This window comes from Mustela nivalis, assembly GCF_964662115.1.
Source record: "Mustela nivalis genome assembly, chromosome: 10".
In the NCBI taxonomy this organism is placed as follows: Eukaryota; Metazoa; Chordata; class Mammalia; order Carnivora; family Mustelidae; genus Mustela; species Mustela nivalis.
The window spans coordinates 22,006,340-22,024,777 of NC_139029.1; the positions used below are offsets into that span (position 1 = coordinate 22,006,340).

Genomic DNA, 18,438 nt, shown 5'->3' on the forward strand with positions numbered 1-18,438 from the left:
GTCCTGGGATAGAGCCCTACATCGGGCTCTCTGCTCAGCGGGGAGCCTGCTTCCCCCTCTCTCTCAACCTGCCGATCTGCTTACTTGTGCTCTCTCTCTCTGTCAAATAAATAAATAAAATCTTAAAAAAAAAAAAAAAAGGTACATCCATTTACTTTACTGTTAGGATAATTCTTTGGTAAAGAGTTTAGAAAGTAAGTGCATCAAGGGTCACATTCATTCCTGAGAATCTATCTCAACAATAACAAAAAGACAATTCAAAAGGGAAAAAACCCTCTACGTTCAAAGTCTAAGAGCAAAGATGTTGGGAGCAAGCTAAATGTTCACCAAGGTCGCTATGTAAGCACAAGGAAAGCTCGTCCACAACAGCCACAAGGACTACGTGTGTTTACCAAAAAACACTAACTTTTAAAAGTAAAATACAAAATTGCATGTGTAAAGACTACTACTTCTTATGCACTCTTCCCTTCTGGATCAAGACTGTAAAGAAAAATAAAAACTGAAATAGGTTCTTACTGGTGTGGTAGCATTATGAATGACTTGTTACAAAATATAATATACTTTTATGATTTAGAACTGATATTCTAATAAACAAAAATTGAGATTCTGGTGGTATGGAATTTACTACAAATAAGACATTTTCTCTTAAACTGACACATTTCACTTCAACCTAACTTCACAGTAACCAAAGTTAGTGGCAATTTTAAGAAGAGCTCACCTTACGTTGCAAATATTTCTAAGCAAGCAGTTAATAACATCTAATCCACTCTGAAAACTGTAGCTTAAATAAGGAATGTTGAACGTTTTCAATGGTTTCATCACAACTCAGTTTTTTTTTTCTTTTTTTTTTAATTAAAAACAAGTATAGGGGCACCTGGGTGACTCAGTCAGGTAAGTGTCCGCCTTCAGCTCAGGTCATGCATGATCTCAGGGTCCTAGGATAGAGCCCTGCGTTGGGCTCCCCTGCTCAGCAGCAGTCTGCTTCTTCCTCTCCCTCTGGCCCTCTGCACCACCACCCCCAATGCTGGCTTATGCTCTCTCTTTCTCCCCATCTCTCTCAAATAAATAAATTATATATATATATATATATATATATATATATATATATATATATGGTTATGGTGCTTTGATTTTCATATTCTTTTTCAGTTTAATGAATAGGATCTTCTCAATTCACACTTCCTGTTTATATATCTTCTAATTGAGGAAGCACCCTGCATTCTTTTTAATTAAATAATACTTACATGTAAAGATTATTTTTAAATATTAAAACACTATGTCCTGCTTCACTACATTCAAATCACACACACACACACCACACACACACACAGTCCAAGAATCAGTATTTTTCACATTTTTCTACCAGGCAAATTCAGAACATGGCACCTTGTAATTATTGCTTAAGCTATTCATCTAGGTGTCAAGATGCTCTCTACTGAAAACAATTTACACATTACTGGTCTCTTAAGTAAATATCTCTTTTGGTTAAAATTTAATGGACTTTTCAAGAAGAAAAGTTTATTATTTTACATAATTATAATTATACGGTATACAAAATTAACGGATTTTTTGAGAAATATTTGCCAGTTATTAAGCACTTTTCATTAGCACAGTCAATAGTTACATCTAATGTCCCTCAGAAATACTCCCACCACTAAGGATGAAATGACACAAATCACTTAGGCCTGGCCAATATGAAGTAAAATTTGACCTTCTAGAACCCTCACCTCACATCTGGAAAACCACTACTGCTCTTCTGGCTACTGAAAAGTTTCAGGAGTTTCAGATCTGAAGTACTGATGTCAAAAAGTGAAGTACTACTTGAACAGGCCCTGAAATGCACAACCTATTGTAGCTACTACTAAAAATAAAAGTAGTAAAAGACTCTCTTTGCCCAAATAGAAAAGTAAAAAGAAAAACCTATCAGGAATCAAAGAGATGTAGCTCGCAGGCATTCATTTTAAGCCCACTTACAGTGTGCTTCAGACTGTTAAACTTCACCACCTATTTTGGATGAAGAAAGGAACACTAGTAGCGACAGGACTGGTCAGGACCGCCATATAGGAGGAGGAGAGTTCAGAGTGAGGAGACAGTGGGAAGGACACTCCACAAAGAGCAAAGGCAGGCAGGCAGGCAGGCAGGCAGACAGACAGACAGACAGACAGAAAGAAAGAAAGAAAGAAAGGAAGGAAGAAAGAAAAGCAAGCGGGCCAGGTGCCCACCAAGAAAGGAGTCTAGCCAGTGGCACAGGAAAGCAGTAAGGAAAGGTAGAAAAGCAATTAGTCCAGTGACCAGTGAAGCTTCATGGATCACCAAAGCATTAGGTTCTTAATGCAATAGACAGCAACGGGAAGTAACATCATAAAAATTAAGTCCAGAAAATTAGTCTCATATTCCTCCATAAAATAGGGTGAAGGCAAGTTAAATGGATTCTGAGAAGCTAAGCAAAAAGGTCACTGCAGTAACTAGGTATGAAACAGAGAAGGAACCTGTGGAAATGGGGCAAGGAAGGTACAAAAAGGCTGCTTAGATGCTTCTCTCAGCTTTCAAAGCATTTAAAAAAAAAAAAAAAGAAAGAAAAACTGGAGCGCGTGAGTGGCTCAGTCAGTTAAGCTCAGTCAGCAGAACCTGAGTTCTGCTCAGGTCATGATCCTGGGGGCCTGGGATGGAGTCCCGCATCTGAATCTGCAGGCTCCCTGCCTGCTTATCCTTCTCCCACTGCCCTTCTCCCCACAACTCGTGTTCCTCTTTCATGCTCTGCTCTCCCTCTAATAAATGAACAAAAAATTAAAAATTAAAAACAAAACTATGTAATTTCAAAAATGAGGATTCGTAGCCCATTATGATGATCAAGAATGAAGTCAGTAAGTATGCACAAATCTATCACTGAAATTCTTTTAACCAGAAATCTATTCTGTAGTGTCAGCTGATTGCAAAGTCTAGATGAAAACAGGACCCAAGTACACACAAACATGGTGTTCCGAGTTTAAGAACACAGGTTCAATGGGTAAAGTTTTAAAGATCCCCTGAAGATCCATGGTGGGTCACTGGGGAACAGTAGGTGCAAAAAGAGCAATCAAGCAGACGTTACAAGAATTTGTACATCTAAAATGTGAGGACAACTACAGGTTAGACAGAATTGCAGTCGGTTCAACTGATGACTGCTGAACTCCGCAGTGCACTCTCTTCAAAGGAGCACAGTAGTTCCTGACCACACAGAGAACACAATCACTGTGAACAACTTCATTTGGGAAATTAAACACACACTAGACCTCTTTCATGCTTACGTAAAAAAAATTCAGAGACACCGTTAACATCTCAATCTCCATGTTCTTTTGTGACAAATTACCATAGAGCGATCTCCAAACAAAGCTGCACACCGTTTCACCAATCCACTGAAAGTAAGATTGTTTATACCTTCCCCCTTCAAATTATTGGAACAGAGCCAATGAGACTTCTTTTCTCTGCTGTCTTATGAAACTGTTCAGAAAACGAACAAATGCCAGGGTGAACTAAGCTTCTCTGTAGGATAAAAGAACCAATGGAAGGGAACAGAGGACTATGTTACCCTGGCTACCTATAGGTTACCTATAAATCAGGTCGTTTGTTTTCACAAGTATAAACTATATGGTTTGACCTACAACATAACCACATGCATGCTACACTAGGTCCAAACTTAATCATTATATAAGTGATTCCTGCAGTAGTACCTAACAGTCCAATGTGCAAAAGATAAGCCTCCAGATCACTTAGGAAACCTGTAAAGTTCATGCATAAAACCATGAAACCACATAGATTTGCTTCATGACCTACCCACCTCATATCTACAAAGCAGGAAACGGCACAACTAACTAAAAGAGGAAGAAAGGGTCCTTTGCCTCAAGATGGGAGCAAATACTTAAACCCACCCACACACCCAGTCAGCCTCAGGGCATTTTTAATTATTAAATTGACGAGACAAAGATCTCAGTGTACCAGACATGGTTAAGTTCCCTTTTTCATGAACTCCACAAGATGAAAATTTCATAGATATGGCTACTGTGTATACCAGGAAGACTGACACAGAAAATAAACTACTACCTCCACATGCTTTCCCATAATGAGAATCACAGACTGCATTAATCAATCAAGAGACAACAGATTAACTGGTTAATTCTGGTTCTTCATCAGCAAAATAATAGTAAAGAGGACAGAGTTACACACAATACTATTTAATACACACTTGAACAGGAAATATAACAACAAAAGTAATTCCGCTTTTCAAACACTATTATGTCTGGTTGTGTATATATAATGAAGGTATTTCCATGTCCCAGCAGATGGCCCAGAGAAAGTGTCCCATTGATCTAGTACAACTATATTAAACAAAAGATCTTTTATAATAAATGCCTTATATCGATTTCAACTTGGATGGTAACAGCATTGCTGATTGACTATTCATCTTTTGTACTTGTCTTTAGGAAAGTAATAATCACATAGTTTGAAAATGTAAAAATATTCAGAGAAGGGTGAATGAATGGAGGCTTTTCAGTTTTGTCAGTTCCTCATCCTCCCCTCCACAACCCCACATTCCTCGGGATGGAAATGTAATCTGAATAAAGAATATAGGCAATACGTATTTACTGAATTGGACTATGGTCCCTTGAAGGGAGGGCAGTATCAACTTTTGGAGTAAAAGAGAAAATAAAGAGGAATCCATGCTTAGAAAAAAAGCATTTGTCTAAGATTTGTTCAACACAATGTATTAGGCAGCCACTGTTTACAAAGTACATTACTGGCTGAAGCCCCTACCCTCAACAAACTTGCATACTGGGAAACAGAAAACATTTATACAAATCACTACATATAAAATAAACCAGGGCCATAAGAATGACACAAATAACTTCCTCTCCACAGTTTCTGGTTGGTTAGAGGAAAAAAGGTTTTATAGAGGAGCTGATCACTGAAGTCAGATTTTAAATAATGGGTAGACTCTGGACACGCAGAGATAAATAACAGAAAAAAACAAGATTTAGAGTGACAAAAATGTGAGTTCAACTAGCTGGTTCATGATCATGTTAACCTCCCTGATCCATTTTCACCTGGTCTATAAAAGGGCATCTAACATTGCAGGACACTGTCAAGACTGTAATGCATATGAAGCGGTTAGCATACTACCTGCAAAATCATATATGCTCGATATACTGCAGCTACTATTATTCCTTAGCCTAACAAAATAGAACTTGGGAGTCAAACCCACATCTTAATACTCATGACCTTAGCTGGAGTCACTTGACCTTAGGACCCCTTTTCCTCATGTAAAAACCATGTTACAAGTATCTCCCCAAAATCTGTTGGGACATTCACATAGGCAATGAAATCAATGCCAAAGTATCCTGAAAAGTGTTAATGCATTATTGTAATTATTTAGTTGACTTACCCTCAAATAAAGCATAGTGATGCAGATGAAAAGAATGAACAGGTTTTAGCCAAAGGAGGATAAAAGGGGAGAAATTTAACAATGAGAGGCTACATCCTGCTGCAAAGGAGCATGTTTTCCTGCATTCAAGCACTGCAAGCACTACAATGGTAGGTCTCTCTTGTTGTCCCAATATAGGATAGAAGGTAGATACTGGAATGAGTGCGGTTCCAAACAGGCCTCAGAATGACAGGACAGAACTGAGAACCAAGTTCCAAATGTCCGATGCATCCACATTGTCAAGGTTAGAAGACACTTTCCTCTTTCCAGTTCTTCAAAACGCCCAATCCCAAAACTATTATGGATCCCAGGAACTTCCCCAAAGAATAAAAAAATATTCTTTAAAAGGTCACTTTGTCTCTCACACATAGTCACAAATCTAATACCGGAAAGTTATGAACTAAGATCTCTTTTCTCCAGATCACTTGGTCTGGCTAGATAGGTTTTCTCTGAAGTAAACATATCAATAGCAAGATGCCAAAAATGCCCAACAACCAAATGGCATTAATACAAGGTTCAAGGAACTAGGCAGATTTACCATTCCTGTCCATACTCCAAGGTACATTTTGGGGAAAAAAAGATTCACTACACTGTTTGGTCAGGTGTTTTTACATCAATACATTAAAGACTGTATTAATTTTTCTTCTCTTCTGCAAGAAAGGGTGCATGATTTTGCTGGCACATATATATAGATCTCCTTTTCAAAATTCAACCCATTTTGGTGTCAACTGAGTTATTCTTAGGGGACCCTAGCTGTAAGAAGCTGCCAGCATAAGGTAGTCCTTGGGCTATAACTCCTACAAGTACTTTTAGCCAGCCAAAAAGCCTCCAATTCCATGAGCTGTTCTGTTTGCCATGATGGAAAGATGTGGAAAAGAACTTAGCAGACTTGGTATCCACATCAGGTTTCCACCTGCCCTGATTTCAGAATCAGCACCCAAGAGCCCTTAGGGACAAATACTTCAGTGCCTTAGATAACTGCAGACTGGTGAATGAGTCACTTAGAAAACCTAGTGAAAAGTTACAGGACCTTTGTACCACACGGGGGGAGTCACTCTAAAAAGACATCTTTTAGATGCCCTTTGGTATATCCTAGAAAAAGTAGAATTATTCTTCTTTTCTATCTTTTTAAAGATAGAGAAATAAGGACAAACTCCAAAACCCTAGACTTAAGAGAGTCCTGGGAAACTAGTCCAACATCTTTGTCATACAGATGGAAAACAAATAAAAATCCAAAGAAGACAAACATCTTAGCTGGACGGTGGCTTCAGAGTTCTGGTCCAGAGAGAGCTCTATCCTGCCAAGTTACACTTTTCTTTGAGTGAGGAGCTCTCCAGCTCACTACCAAATTCCTCCCTCTACTAGCCATTCTGCTATTTTACACTTAAAGAGAGAATGCCTATGTGATATCTAATGAAAATCTATAGCTGTATTTTAAATATCTCTCACCTTATTCTACTTGCAGGAAACGTGATAGGGTTCATTATGTCTCCACATACAAGAGCACTTGCCAGATCTCCTTCCTCAGGTTTACAAACTTGTCTATTTTAAGTTTTTCTATCGCTTCAGGTTTCTAAAACAAAGATGAAGGGCCATATAATCACTACTATCTTAACATCCCTGAAAGTGGTCAAGTTTCCTACATGTAAAACATTAAGGAATCTTAAACAGAAAAAGTTTTAAAAATTAGAAAACCAATTATGCAGAAGGTGCTTTTCTGCCAACAGCTCTCCCTTTGGCAAATCCATCCTTTTTTAGGACACAGAAAGTCAATGCCCTCCCATAGATAGAGCAAATAAGTCCTTCAAGATCCTAAACCAAACCAATGTAGAAACCAAGTCCAGCAACCCAAGATTAGTGAGCCTCCTCAGTAGTACAAAGAAACATTCTTAAATAGTCAACTAACAGACCCGTCTTTTCATATGTAAATTTTAGGGGGGGGGGCTCAAAGATGTGCCTTTTAATTTTCAGGACTACAACTTTAAGTTGAATGAAAGTGGCCAGCAAGGAGACCAGCTAAAATATTTGGAAAACAATTTCTGGCCCTACTCCTAAGGCATATTACTATCTCCTTTTTAATGTTGACTTTTAAGAATAAGAGGCAAGTAAACCACTTGCACTGTGAGTCCTTCAGCTAAGAACAACTGTACATCAAACAACTAGTAAGGTTTGAGGAGATGTTTTAAAGTAGCCACTTCCTAGCAACTAGGAAATGCTGTAAATTTTACAAAGGGACACCAAGAGGCTAGTACTGGCTTTGATAACAAGAGCCAAGCAGCACTAACTTTACCTGAGATCAATTACTCTGAATGGAGCTAATTCTCTTCCAATTCTAAAGATTCACACATTCCTGATTTAGGTATTGTTTACCATAATGAGGACTCACACAAGCGCAAGCACGCATACACACCCACACCAATACACATGTAGTAAGTGTAGCAAAAATACTCTGTGCCTGGCTGAAAAGTCAACACAATTTACTTCAAATTTTAGTGCCCATGTGGGTAAAGTCTGTATTTATACATATCCTCTCTCCCAGAGATGCTTCACTGCTTAAAGGAAAGGAAATTTAATGAAGTTAAACTAATTAGAAGCTGTGCTTGCTTTATATTATAAAAGCTTATTAATTCATTTCTCTTTTGCTGTTCTCCCTTGTAAAGCTTGGGGGTGGGAGTGGGGGGCAGTTCTCAGGGAGCCTGGGTGGCTCAGTCAGTTAATAAGCATCTGACTCTTGGTTTCAGCTCATGATCTCAGGGTCCTGGGATGGAGCCCTGTAAAGGGCTTGGTGCTCACTGGGAAGTCCACTTAAGGATGCTCTCCCTCTGCCCCTCCCAAAGCTCCCGCTCTCCCTCTCTCTCTCTAGTAAATAAATCAATCTTTAAAAAAAAAAAAAAAAAAAAATTCTCCCATCCTGTACCTCTGCAGACCCTAACTAAACCAGAAAATGTTTCCCAAGTCTTACACTCTCGAATAAGTAATCACAAACTAGTCTGGCAGATACTAATCACTCCCTTCTCTAAATCTGAACCATACATAGAAAACACTGTGCATTCTTTCTCTATCGTCTGTATTCACTGCCTCCTTGACCGCTACAGAGCTCCCTGAGTACAGAAACCTCACTCTGCACTTAGTTTGTCTCCTTTGTGACTAACCTAGTTATGCTTTCAAAAAACAAGGGCAGGGCGCCTGGGTGGCTCAGTGGGTTAAGCCACTGCCTTCGGCTGGGGTCATGATCTCAGAGTCCTGGGATTGAGTCCCATGTTGGGCTCTCTGCTCAGCAGGGAGTCTGCTTCCTCCTCTCTCTCTCTGCCTGCCTCTCTGCCTACTTGTGATCTCTCTCTGTCAAATAAATAAATAAAATCTTAAAAAAAAAAAAAAAAAGGGCATCAGTGGGGCCCTAGGTGGCTCAGTCAAGTATCTGATTCTTGATTTCAGTTCAGGTCATGATCTCAGGGTCCTGAGAGTAAGCCTGGTGTCAGGCTCAAGTCTGTCCCTCTCCTTCTGCTCCTCCCCTAGCTTGCACACCCACGTGTTCTCGCTCTCCCTCAAATAAATAAGTAAAATCTTTTTAAAAATTAAATAAAAATTTAAAAGTAGGTAGGGATGCCTGGCTGGCTCAGTCAGTACAGCTTGTGACTTTAGAACTTGGGGGTCATGAGTTCCAGCCCCACACACTGGGGGCAGAGTTTGCTTTTGTAAAAAAAAAAACAAAACAAAACAAAAAAAAACTTCAGAGTCACCTGGGTGGCTCAGTTGTTGAGCAGCTGCCTTTGGCTCAGGTCATAATCTCCAGGTCCTGGGATCAAGCCCAACATCGGGATCCCAGCTCAGCGGGGAGTTTGCTTCTTCCTCTCCCTCTGCCTCTCCCCCTGCTTGTGCTCTCTCTCTCTCTCTCAAATAAATAAAAAAAAAAAAAAAAAAAACTTTTAATTTAAATTAAAATTTTTAAAAATTAAAAAAAGAAACACTTCGTTATCTATATTCTGGGAGGACGCATATTAGGCACTTTTAAAACCTCCCCCAAAATGTCAATTTTTATACAGCTTACCAAGATGAGATTTTTACCTTCAATTATTTTACAAGTATTGGCTTCATTTACTCTAAGGAAACATGCTTTAGAAAGGAAGCCAGGTCAGAATCCCAAGCTCCATCATATGTGATCTTGGGCAAATTAATTCATTTATCTCAGCATATTTCTTAAACTGGATACTGGATCTATCCTGATAGCGTTACTGATGAGACAATGGATGCAGACCCCTTAGCATCTGTGGAATACATGGCCAGCAAAAGGGTAGCTATTATTACTCTGTGAATAAATAATGAGGAATGAAGAAGGAAGAGTAATAGTGCATATTACTGTTGGAATATACTTTGGTTATCTACATATGCCTACATCCAGGTCTGAGAATTATATATGGATCCCAAAAAAATAACATTTCTAAAAAAGTAAGAGTGAGGTTTGGAAACCTTGCAGGAGAAATGGCATATTTAGAAGGAAAAAATGACTTAAAAAATATTATTGTTGCCATTTAAATAAAATCAACTTTCTATTCAATTCTGTTCACTATTCAATTAGACTTAAGCCTTTAGAAATTATAAAATATTGTGTAGTACAAAACAGCAAAAAGCTTTATTTTGTAAATTAATTTTTAAAATCTGGGATTATATTTTTGGTAGAGTGGACCAGGTTAAAATCACAAGACAAATATGGTTTCCCGTCTATACTTAGTATCTGATTCATCTGTTAACTTTCTGTTCAAATTTTGCTCCAAAAGCTAATTGAGAAAAATCTCTTCCCCAATAACCATGTAAGGTTTATTGCTGTGCACTGTTTTAATGATATTAGGCAGGTACAGGAGACATAAAACCACCTACCTATCTTCTCTTTAAGCTCTAGGGGAAAAACAAGAACAGTCCCCAAACCCATAAACCCAAGATGATAGGACACTGGAACTCTGACCACAAGATGATTCAAAAAAGTTGGAAACAAAGTCTTGTAACACAGGAAGCGAATCTCAAAACCAAAACACCAAAAGAGTTTAGCTAACGCTTAACCACAAAGGCAGTCAATGAATATTTACTACAAATCAGGAGAAGAATTATCTTAATTTTGAATCCTCAGAACCTAGCACAGTGCCTGGATCAAAGAATATTTGCTAAATCAAAGAACAAATGTATTTAACAATTGGTATAAAAGAGAATCCAGAATACAGGTATTTTCCCTCCTTTAAAACATTAAAATAGATGTGGGAGCTATTAAACATTAAATATGTAAAAAATAAAACAAAAGAATAAAAACCTACAGTTAATCTCCAGAACAAGAGAACCACAAGCACATGCCCCCAGCTTGAGAACCTATCACACCTCTATTAATTCAAACTGTATGTTTACCTTAAGACCAATACATTCTTATTGTCAACAACTAGAAATCACCAGAAGTCAGCTGCACTTTATACATCCATTTCTTTTAGAATTTTGGCAGTCTTCCCTATCCACATTTGGGTAACAGTAAATTTTGTTCCTGCAAATGTTAAACATTATAAACAAACCAAAATTCTTGTTCTGTACATCTATGTAGGTAAAGGGGGACTGACAGAGGCCTCTACCTTCTGGAATTATTTCACCAGAAATCTAGCAACTTCCTCTTCATAATGGAGCCCTAAACAACCTCCTCAGAAAATGGCACTACTCTAAAAACAGGTTATTAACATGTTCCAATCTAAGACTCCCTTCTACTGTTAAAAAAAAAATAACCTAGCAACTGGATAATGAGGCAAAAGTAAGGACATCTGATGCATATAAAATTATTTGATAATTTTAAAGCCTCAATTTACAACTAACTGGTTAATATAATCATCAATAATTTGTGCTCATGTTTTGTTTTGAAGATATTAGGGTAAGGTTAACATTCTTCCTATAATGAGATCATTTTGGCAAAATTCTGCAATATCCCACTCCTATCATGAGGATGGCAACAAGGAAAAGCAAGCACATACTTCTGGAGACTAGATTCAGACACATTTGATGAAAGACAGTTCCAAACTTCCCTTAAAAACAGTCCCACTTCTCTGACACACCAGTTCACTTACCTCTCCCATCGCTCTTCCCTCCAGAGCAAGTGCTTGAAAATCATGATTCAGTTCATCCATAGAACGTACCTATAGTTCATAATACAGAAGGGAAAAATTTCAAGTTAGGATCTTGAATTTCACATACACATTAAACACGACTGAAAGGCTTTTCTATGTTTACTTTCAGATACTGACAAAGACAGTAACAATAATCAAGTGACTGACATTAAATATTCACTTACCTTTAATCATCAGGGTACAGAGCCAATAACCCCGGTTTTCTCCCCTCCCAGTCCCTTTCTTTTTTTCAAAACATGAAAAACACATAATCCAGAAAAAGAAAAAGCATATTCCATCACAAGAGAATTGTTAACTATTTTTCATACATTTTAATTTAATAAGTAAAGACCAATATGCTCAAGGGCAATGACATATGATTAGTGACCTGAACATGGCTAGACTCAAAAGGCCACAGTACTTGCCCCCAACTGCAAACAGCAAGTAGAAACCAGGGGACTCATTTGATCCGACCCAGTTATTCTTTAATAAACCTCAGGAAAAGGTGTTACAAATTATATAATGAAGTGCCCCAACATTTCTCCATGTTGGAAGATCTCTGGGGGTTCCTTGAATCTCAAGGAAAGGAAAAAAAGACAGCATGTATCACAAGAATCCCTTCAAACTTCACCCATTAAATGTGTTACCCAAATCATAACAATCTTTCCAGACTTTAATTAACTCATCTCTAAGGTTATTTCTACAAGGTTTAAGGTGAGAGCCAAGAATGAAGTGTGAAACAGTTCACAGTTCATTCAATAGTTCGATCATGGGTGCCTGGGTGGCTCAGTGGGTTAAGCCACTGCCTTCGGCTCAGGTCATGATCTCAGGGTCCTGGCATCGAGTCCCACATGGGGCTCTCTGCTCAGCAGGGAGCCTGCTTCCCTCTCTCTCTCTGCCTGCCTCTCTGTCTACTTGTGATCTCTCTCTGTAAAATAAATAAATGAAATCTTTAAAAAAAAATAGTTCGATCATAATTCAAAAACTGTGTTGTCCAATATTCTATTAGTCCTCTCAGTTATGAAAGGCAAGTCATCCATGCTACCTAAGGCTAGAGGACAGTCCCTTGTTTATTCAAAAAGAAGTCTTCTCTGCTTGTCGGAAAAACATGGGAGTCAAGTGCCTGAAGCAGGAATCTCCCGGACCCCCTCATCTGACCATCACTACCTCCCAGGGTAGGTACACAACTGCCAGCAGTGGGTACATATAAAGGAGGAGGTGAGGCTAAGGCCAGGCAGGGAGAGGGATGCGTGCAGAGAGCATGAGCTAGAAAACAGGTAGGAGAACCAATTCAAGATAATTTATATTAACAGCTTCCTGTTTGTCATCCAATAATCTTAATTTGACTGAACTGATTATCACATAAAAATAAAGTTGCATTGCTATTTTAAAACATCTATTTTCAAAACCCAGAGCTGAAATATCCCACAAAATGACACACTGTGTCACTAAAACAAAACAGCGTTGGGATGCCTGCTAAAAATGTAAATTTATAAAATTCAAAATGAAGCTAAAATTCAGCCCAATGAAACAAAAAGACATAGAGACAAAGCTTTTTTGTGTGGTAAAACTGTTTCAAAAGTCCTTGAAACAGAAGCTATGAACACATAACAAGGTGTTTCCATTATTTAGGTAAACACTGAATGAGCTCCTAAACTAAAGGTAGCAAAGATAAGGGGGAGGGTCAAGGAGGGGATAAGAACAGGATATTAGCTGGAAAACTACAAATGTCAGATGAAATTATTTTGAAGCTTCAGGCCAGAGTTAACATTTACAAAGCATGCAAATCAAATGCATAAAAACCCTATATCCAGCTCCTTCTGTGGAATCTAATCATATGTTTAACTAGAGCTAGGCATTTCTTGAAAATCCAAAAGTCTACAAAGACTTCTAACCAAAAATGTTGGAAATTCTATTTATATTTCCCAATAAAAAAACAGGAGTAGTAAGGAAAGGTACAGAACATGCAGGATGCGTATTTTGGTCATCGTCACAAACACATCATCATAGCAATCATTCCCGTTTAAGAGATGAGAAGGGCGCCTGGAGTCGGGTTAAGTATGTGTACTCTCGGTTTCAGCTCAGGTCAGGATCTCAGGGTTGGGAGATCAAGCCCTCCACCAGGCTCCGTGCTCAGTGGAAGTGTGCCCGAGATTTTCTGTTTCCCACTGTCCCCCGCCCCCACTCACTTGCTCCCTCTAAAAATAAATAAAATCTCTTTAAAAAGAAAATGAGAAAACTAAGCCTCCAAGAAATGCCCTTCCCAACTATTCTTAAGAGGGAAAGAGCACTTAAATGACACTGAAAGAATCTAAATCCAGTTCTCCCAATTCATAATGTAATGTTCTTCCTATGTCACCATGCTGCCTCCAAGGGAGCCACACAAGTTTCCACCCACAGATCGAAGTGCCTTCGTTTTCTGCCTGGGTTTTGAGGAGTATGCTCTCTAGTGGTCTTTTTGCCTTTGCTTTCCCTGGTCTCCTCTCTCCCCTCCCTCAACCTTCAAAGTCTGCCCATCCTGCCCCTGGAGCAATTTGCATTCCTTTCTCTAGGATCTCCCCACCTATCACATCTCCCACCCCACCCCACCCCCAACTCCATTTCCTAATTTCCTAGCTTGCTCAGGTCTTCTTTCTCCCTCTCTCCAACTCTGTTTTCTGCTCCCCTAGCCATCCCTCTTTGGGGGGGGGGGGGGTCTTCCTCTGCCTCCCTGAGAGGATGAACACTCTTCCTCTTCCCTCTGTGTACTCCCTCCTAATTCCTGTAGACACTGATGAGAAGGAGACTCAATCCCCAAAGTTTGATCTGCTACTCCAGAAACTCCATTATAAATCATCTGCCCACAGGTGACTAGACCAAATAAACCAAATATTTCTCACAAAAATGCTTCTAACTCGTCAGAAACTTACTGTTTATAATAGGAGCTATACCTGGTATGGTCACAGACACCACACAGAGTCCACACAAATTCTTCCTAAGAAATAAAACAAATGACCAAAGGAAAATGCTCAGGAATCCAGAGAAATCAAAGAACAGAAATATTTTAGGCAGGTATTAGAAAGGTATCCTTTCTATCATAAAGGAGAAAAAGTGGCTACAAATTATAATCAGAGTAAATGCTCCCATCACAACAGAATAATCTTTTCTACTTCTCATGCTCTACCTCCCCTTTCTCTAGAATTTAAGTGCCAGGTTAATGTTCATTTCTAGCACTACTTGCTAACTCCTTTTCCACTTTTGCTATATATTTAGAAGATGCCCTTCATTCTACTAACATCTTCCCTATCTGCTCTGGTTTCACCAATCTGCTTCCTACTTTTCCTCTTTGGGCTATTTGTCAGTACCATTAACTTTCTCATACTACTGCTGCCCCTCCCCACAAATGTATCTCCTGCTCCCTCTACTGAAGAGGCAAAGCAAGATTAGCACTTCACTGCCTGACCTACCTCTGTAACTCGGGCCTTCATCCCACCACACATATCACCGATGCACATACCCCATGCTTCTGAGTTTCCCTTCCACTCTCCAGATCCCAGAACCTTCTTCTGTAAGCCTCAACAGCTGCCTCCTCCTCTCAGGGATCCTATCCGGACTAGAGCTATAGTGTAGCTCTAAAGTTGCATGTTTTACCACACAGGAAGTTACATATAAGATCAAATGAGGGGGCACCTGGGTGGCTCAGTGGGTTAAAGCCTCTGCCTTCCGCTCGGGTCATGATCTCAGGGATCTGGGATCGAGCCCCTCATGGAGCCCATCAGGCTCTCTGCTTGGCAGGGAGCCCACTTCCCAACCCCCCACTCCCCCACCACCCCCTCTCCTGCCTCTCTGCCTACTTGTGATCTCTGCCTGCCAAATAAATAAATAAATAATCTTTTTAAAAATATATCAAATGAGATAAACCCAGAACTATGCATCACACTTGGAAAATTAAAAATTAAGCAAAAGTAGCACCTTATAAATCTCTATTTTAAAATAATCACATTCTGCACTACCTGCTTTTTCTGATGAGGGAGCAGAAGGCTAGCTGAAGACAAAGCATAAACCTACATCCTGCAACCTCTCCCCCGAACCCCCACTCTTGGGAGAGACATATGTGACCTTCTTCCAGAAATCTCCCAACTACCTTAATGTTAACACCTTGCTAGAGGGGGAAACAGCCTTAACGTGACAATAGCAAGGCCCCTGGTATCTTGCAGGTTATCTTTTTTTAAAATATCTATTTATTGAGAGCGAGAGAGTACAAGCAGGGGGAAGCAGCAGAGGGAGAGGGAGAAGCAGGCTCCCCACCAAGCAGGGAGCCCAATGTAGGTGTCCTGTAGTTGGCCCTCTTTAGCCTATGAAAGTTCTTTTGAAACCTCCCTTTTCTTTACTTCTCCCAACTCCCCAGTATGTATCACCACACCTCAAGATCTTGGTACAGCAGTTTTTTCTGCCCATGGGTTGTGTCCCTCTGCTTTAAAAAACCACCATTTTGCACCAAAGATGTCTCAAGACTTCATTGTTGGTCGTGGGCTCCAGACCTCAACCCACCAAACCTCACCTATTTTCCAAAACCACATCATATGGCACCCGAACATGGAGCTTTGAGTCTTCCCATCTGGACTCAGCTTCGGTGCAAATCTGAGTACTCTTTTCTCTTCCTTTACTCTCAGTTCAGAGGCTCTTCAAGGAATACAGTCTTACTAGACTACTTTCATGTCAACGCTCAGGCTCTAGCCTGTATAGGGAGGAGAGAGCATGCCTTTCGGCTAGAAGTTAGTACCTTGGCCAGGATGGTAATAAGACCCAGAAACTTGGGGCGCCTGGGTGGCTCAGTGGGTTAGAGCCTCTGCCTTGGGCTCAGGTTATAGTCTCAGGATCTCCAGTCCCTGGGCTCTCTGCTCAGCAGGAAGTCTGTTCTCTCCCTCTGCCTGCTCCTGCTCGGACTCTCTCGCATTCTCTCTCTTCAAATAAATAAAAAGACCCAGAAACTTGATGCCCTCTGTTTATTCCGGTTCTTAAACAAAGCTGTCTGTCTTGAGCACAAGACAGCCATCTAAGTTACTAGCACACTGCCAATCTTAAGACTCCCATGTGAGGTTTCCTCCGGACTGATCTAATGTGATCCCCTTCACATCCCTGGTCTACTCACTTCTGGCCATGAGACCTCCACTAGGACCTGGCTGAAACCAGTACCCAATGGAATTAAAACCCAACCAGGAACCATTTCCTAGGGAAGGTGGCTCAAAGGACCACATGTGTTGGAATATGGCTTAGAATCATGATGTATTTTCTATCTTTACTGTTTGCGTCAGTGTCCTCTACTAACTAAGATACAAAGTTCGGTAACTCCCCCATGTAAAACTTTTCTAGTGTTCTCCATGGGTTAAAAACGACAGGTTCTTCAAGGAACGGTAAGGCATAACCTTCTATGTCATCACCTTCAAGACAGGTAAAAAAGGCACACGACCTTCAAGGCATGGTATTTCAGTCCAAATGCAGGCACCCGTCTGCAGCCTAGAACACAATGGGGAAGCAAAGGAGAGGGAAAGGCTTCCCTCCTACAGGGACCTTTTAACTGAGGTGCTAACTGTAAGGGCTATTTAGCCAGAGAGGCCCCATCTTGGTTGAACAGTCATTTTGTTTATGGAGTAAAACTTAAACTGACCCTGCCTCCCCCCCCCCCCAGGGGAACTTACTTAAAAGTAAGCCGGGGAAACCAGTCCCAGGTAACAAAGCCCAAATACCAGGGTGGGTCAGGTCAGGTGGAGATAACAGCCCGAATGCAGGGATGAGTTGGGGCAGGTGAAGACATCCAATCAGTAAAGCACGCATACTGTCTCCCTAGCTACCAAGGAGTGTGGGCCCCGCCTTTTGGGCGCCAATTCTGACTAAGGTGACAGGCTGGTTCAAATAGCTATTATAGGGTGAATTGTAATTCAATTGGCCACTAGTGTGTGACCTAGCATGACTGTCAGCTTTCGCTGTGTTATCTCATTCGCCACCTGTGTATGGCCAGGCCCAACCACATGGCCTTTGCTCTATAAAAGTTAGTCTGTGAGGCAGCGAGGGGTCACCCTCTCCGTAAGGGGCGGCCCCGACTACAGTCTGGGATTCTTGATTCTTGATGCTTGGCGCGAAATAAAGCTTTGTTTGACCTTTGCTTTGTATCAGTCTCCTCCTTTGACCATGGACCCATTACTGGGGGACCCAACAGTAATCACACCTCGGGTTGCTTTGACACCAGGAAACTATGACATATCCTGCTATGCCACCGGGGAGAATGGATCTTCTCTTTTCTTCAGTTCCCAAGGACTCCTCCTCGGGGTGCCTTTTAACCCACCAGAAACAGTTCAAATTGCAAAACTCAGGAAAGGACTGAACTCCTATAACACTGCACAGCCTTGATGGGATCTATTTAGTTGGGTCTGCTCTGCAGTTAATAGGGCAAATGGACCTAGAGGACCTTTATTACTGGTACTTGGGCCTTCGATGCTCTACACCAGGACCCTGACCTAAGGGCCTCTTGCCCAAATGTGTTGCTTGTAAGCCCCCATGCCCCGCCCCCCACACATATTGGATGATAATTAAACAAATAGGCCTCCTCCAAGTAAACCCAGGTTGTCGGAGGAAACACAAGACAATCCCAGACCAAGAGGACTCTTGAGTCCCTCACTTTCTTCCTAATATATATGGGAGCTTCTCCTATACTCATTTCCCAGGTTAATGACTATAGCTGGAGCGAGCCATCTATGGTTAGTCTACCTTGGAACTTGAAGGAATATTCCCAAGCAGCTGCCGAAACTACCTTTGTTTCAGGGGAATTCCCTAGCTTCTCTGGTCCAACATGGACTGCCTAGTGTCCCCTGTTGG

General features: G+C 40.5%; 1 protein-coding gene across 31 annotated transcripts in view; it reads right to left on the reverse strand.

Annotated features, from left to right (window-relative positions):
* The window catches only part of PUM1 (pumilio RNA binding family member 1), a 138,384-nt gene that overhangs the window by 76,640 nt on the left and 43,306 nt on the right, over positions 1-18,438 (reverse strand). For all 31 annotated transcript variants that reach the window (XM_082685625.1, XM_082685624.1, XM_082685623.1 and 28 more), the window contains one exon: positions 11,548-11,616. In XM_082685625.1, the coding sequence (XP_082541751.1) occupies positions 11,548-11,616 (69 nt within the window). The remainder of the gene's footprint in view (positions 1-11,547; positions 11,617-18,438) is intronic.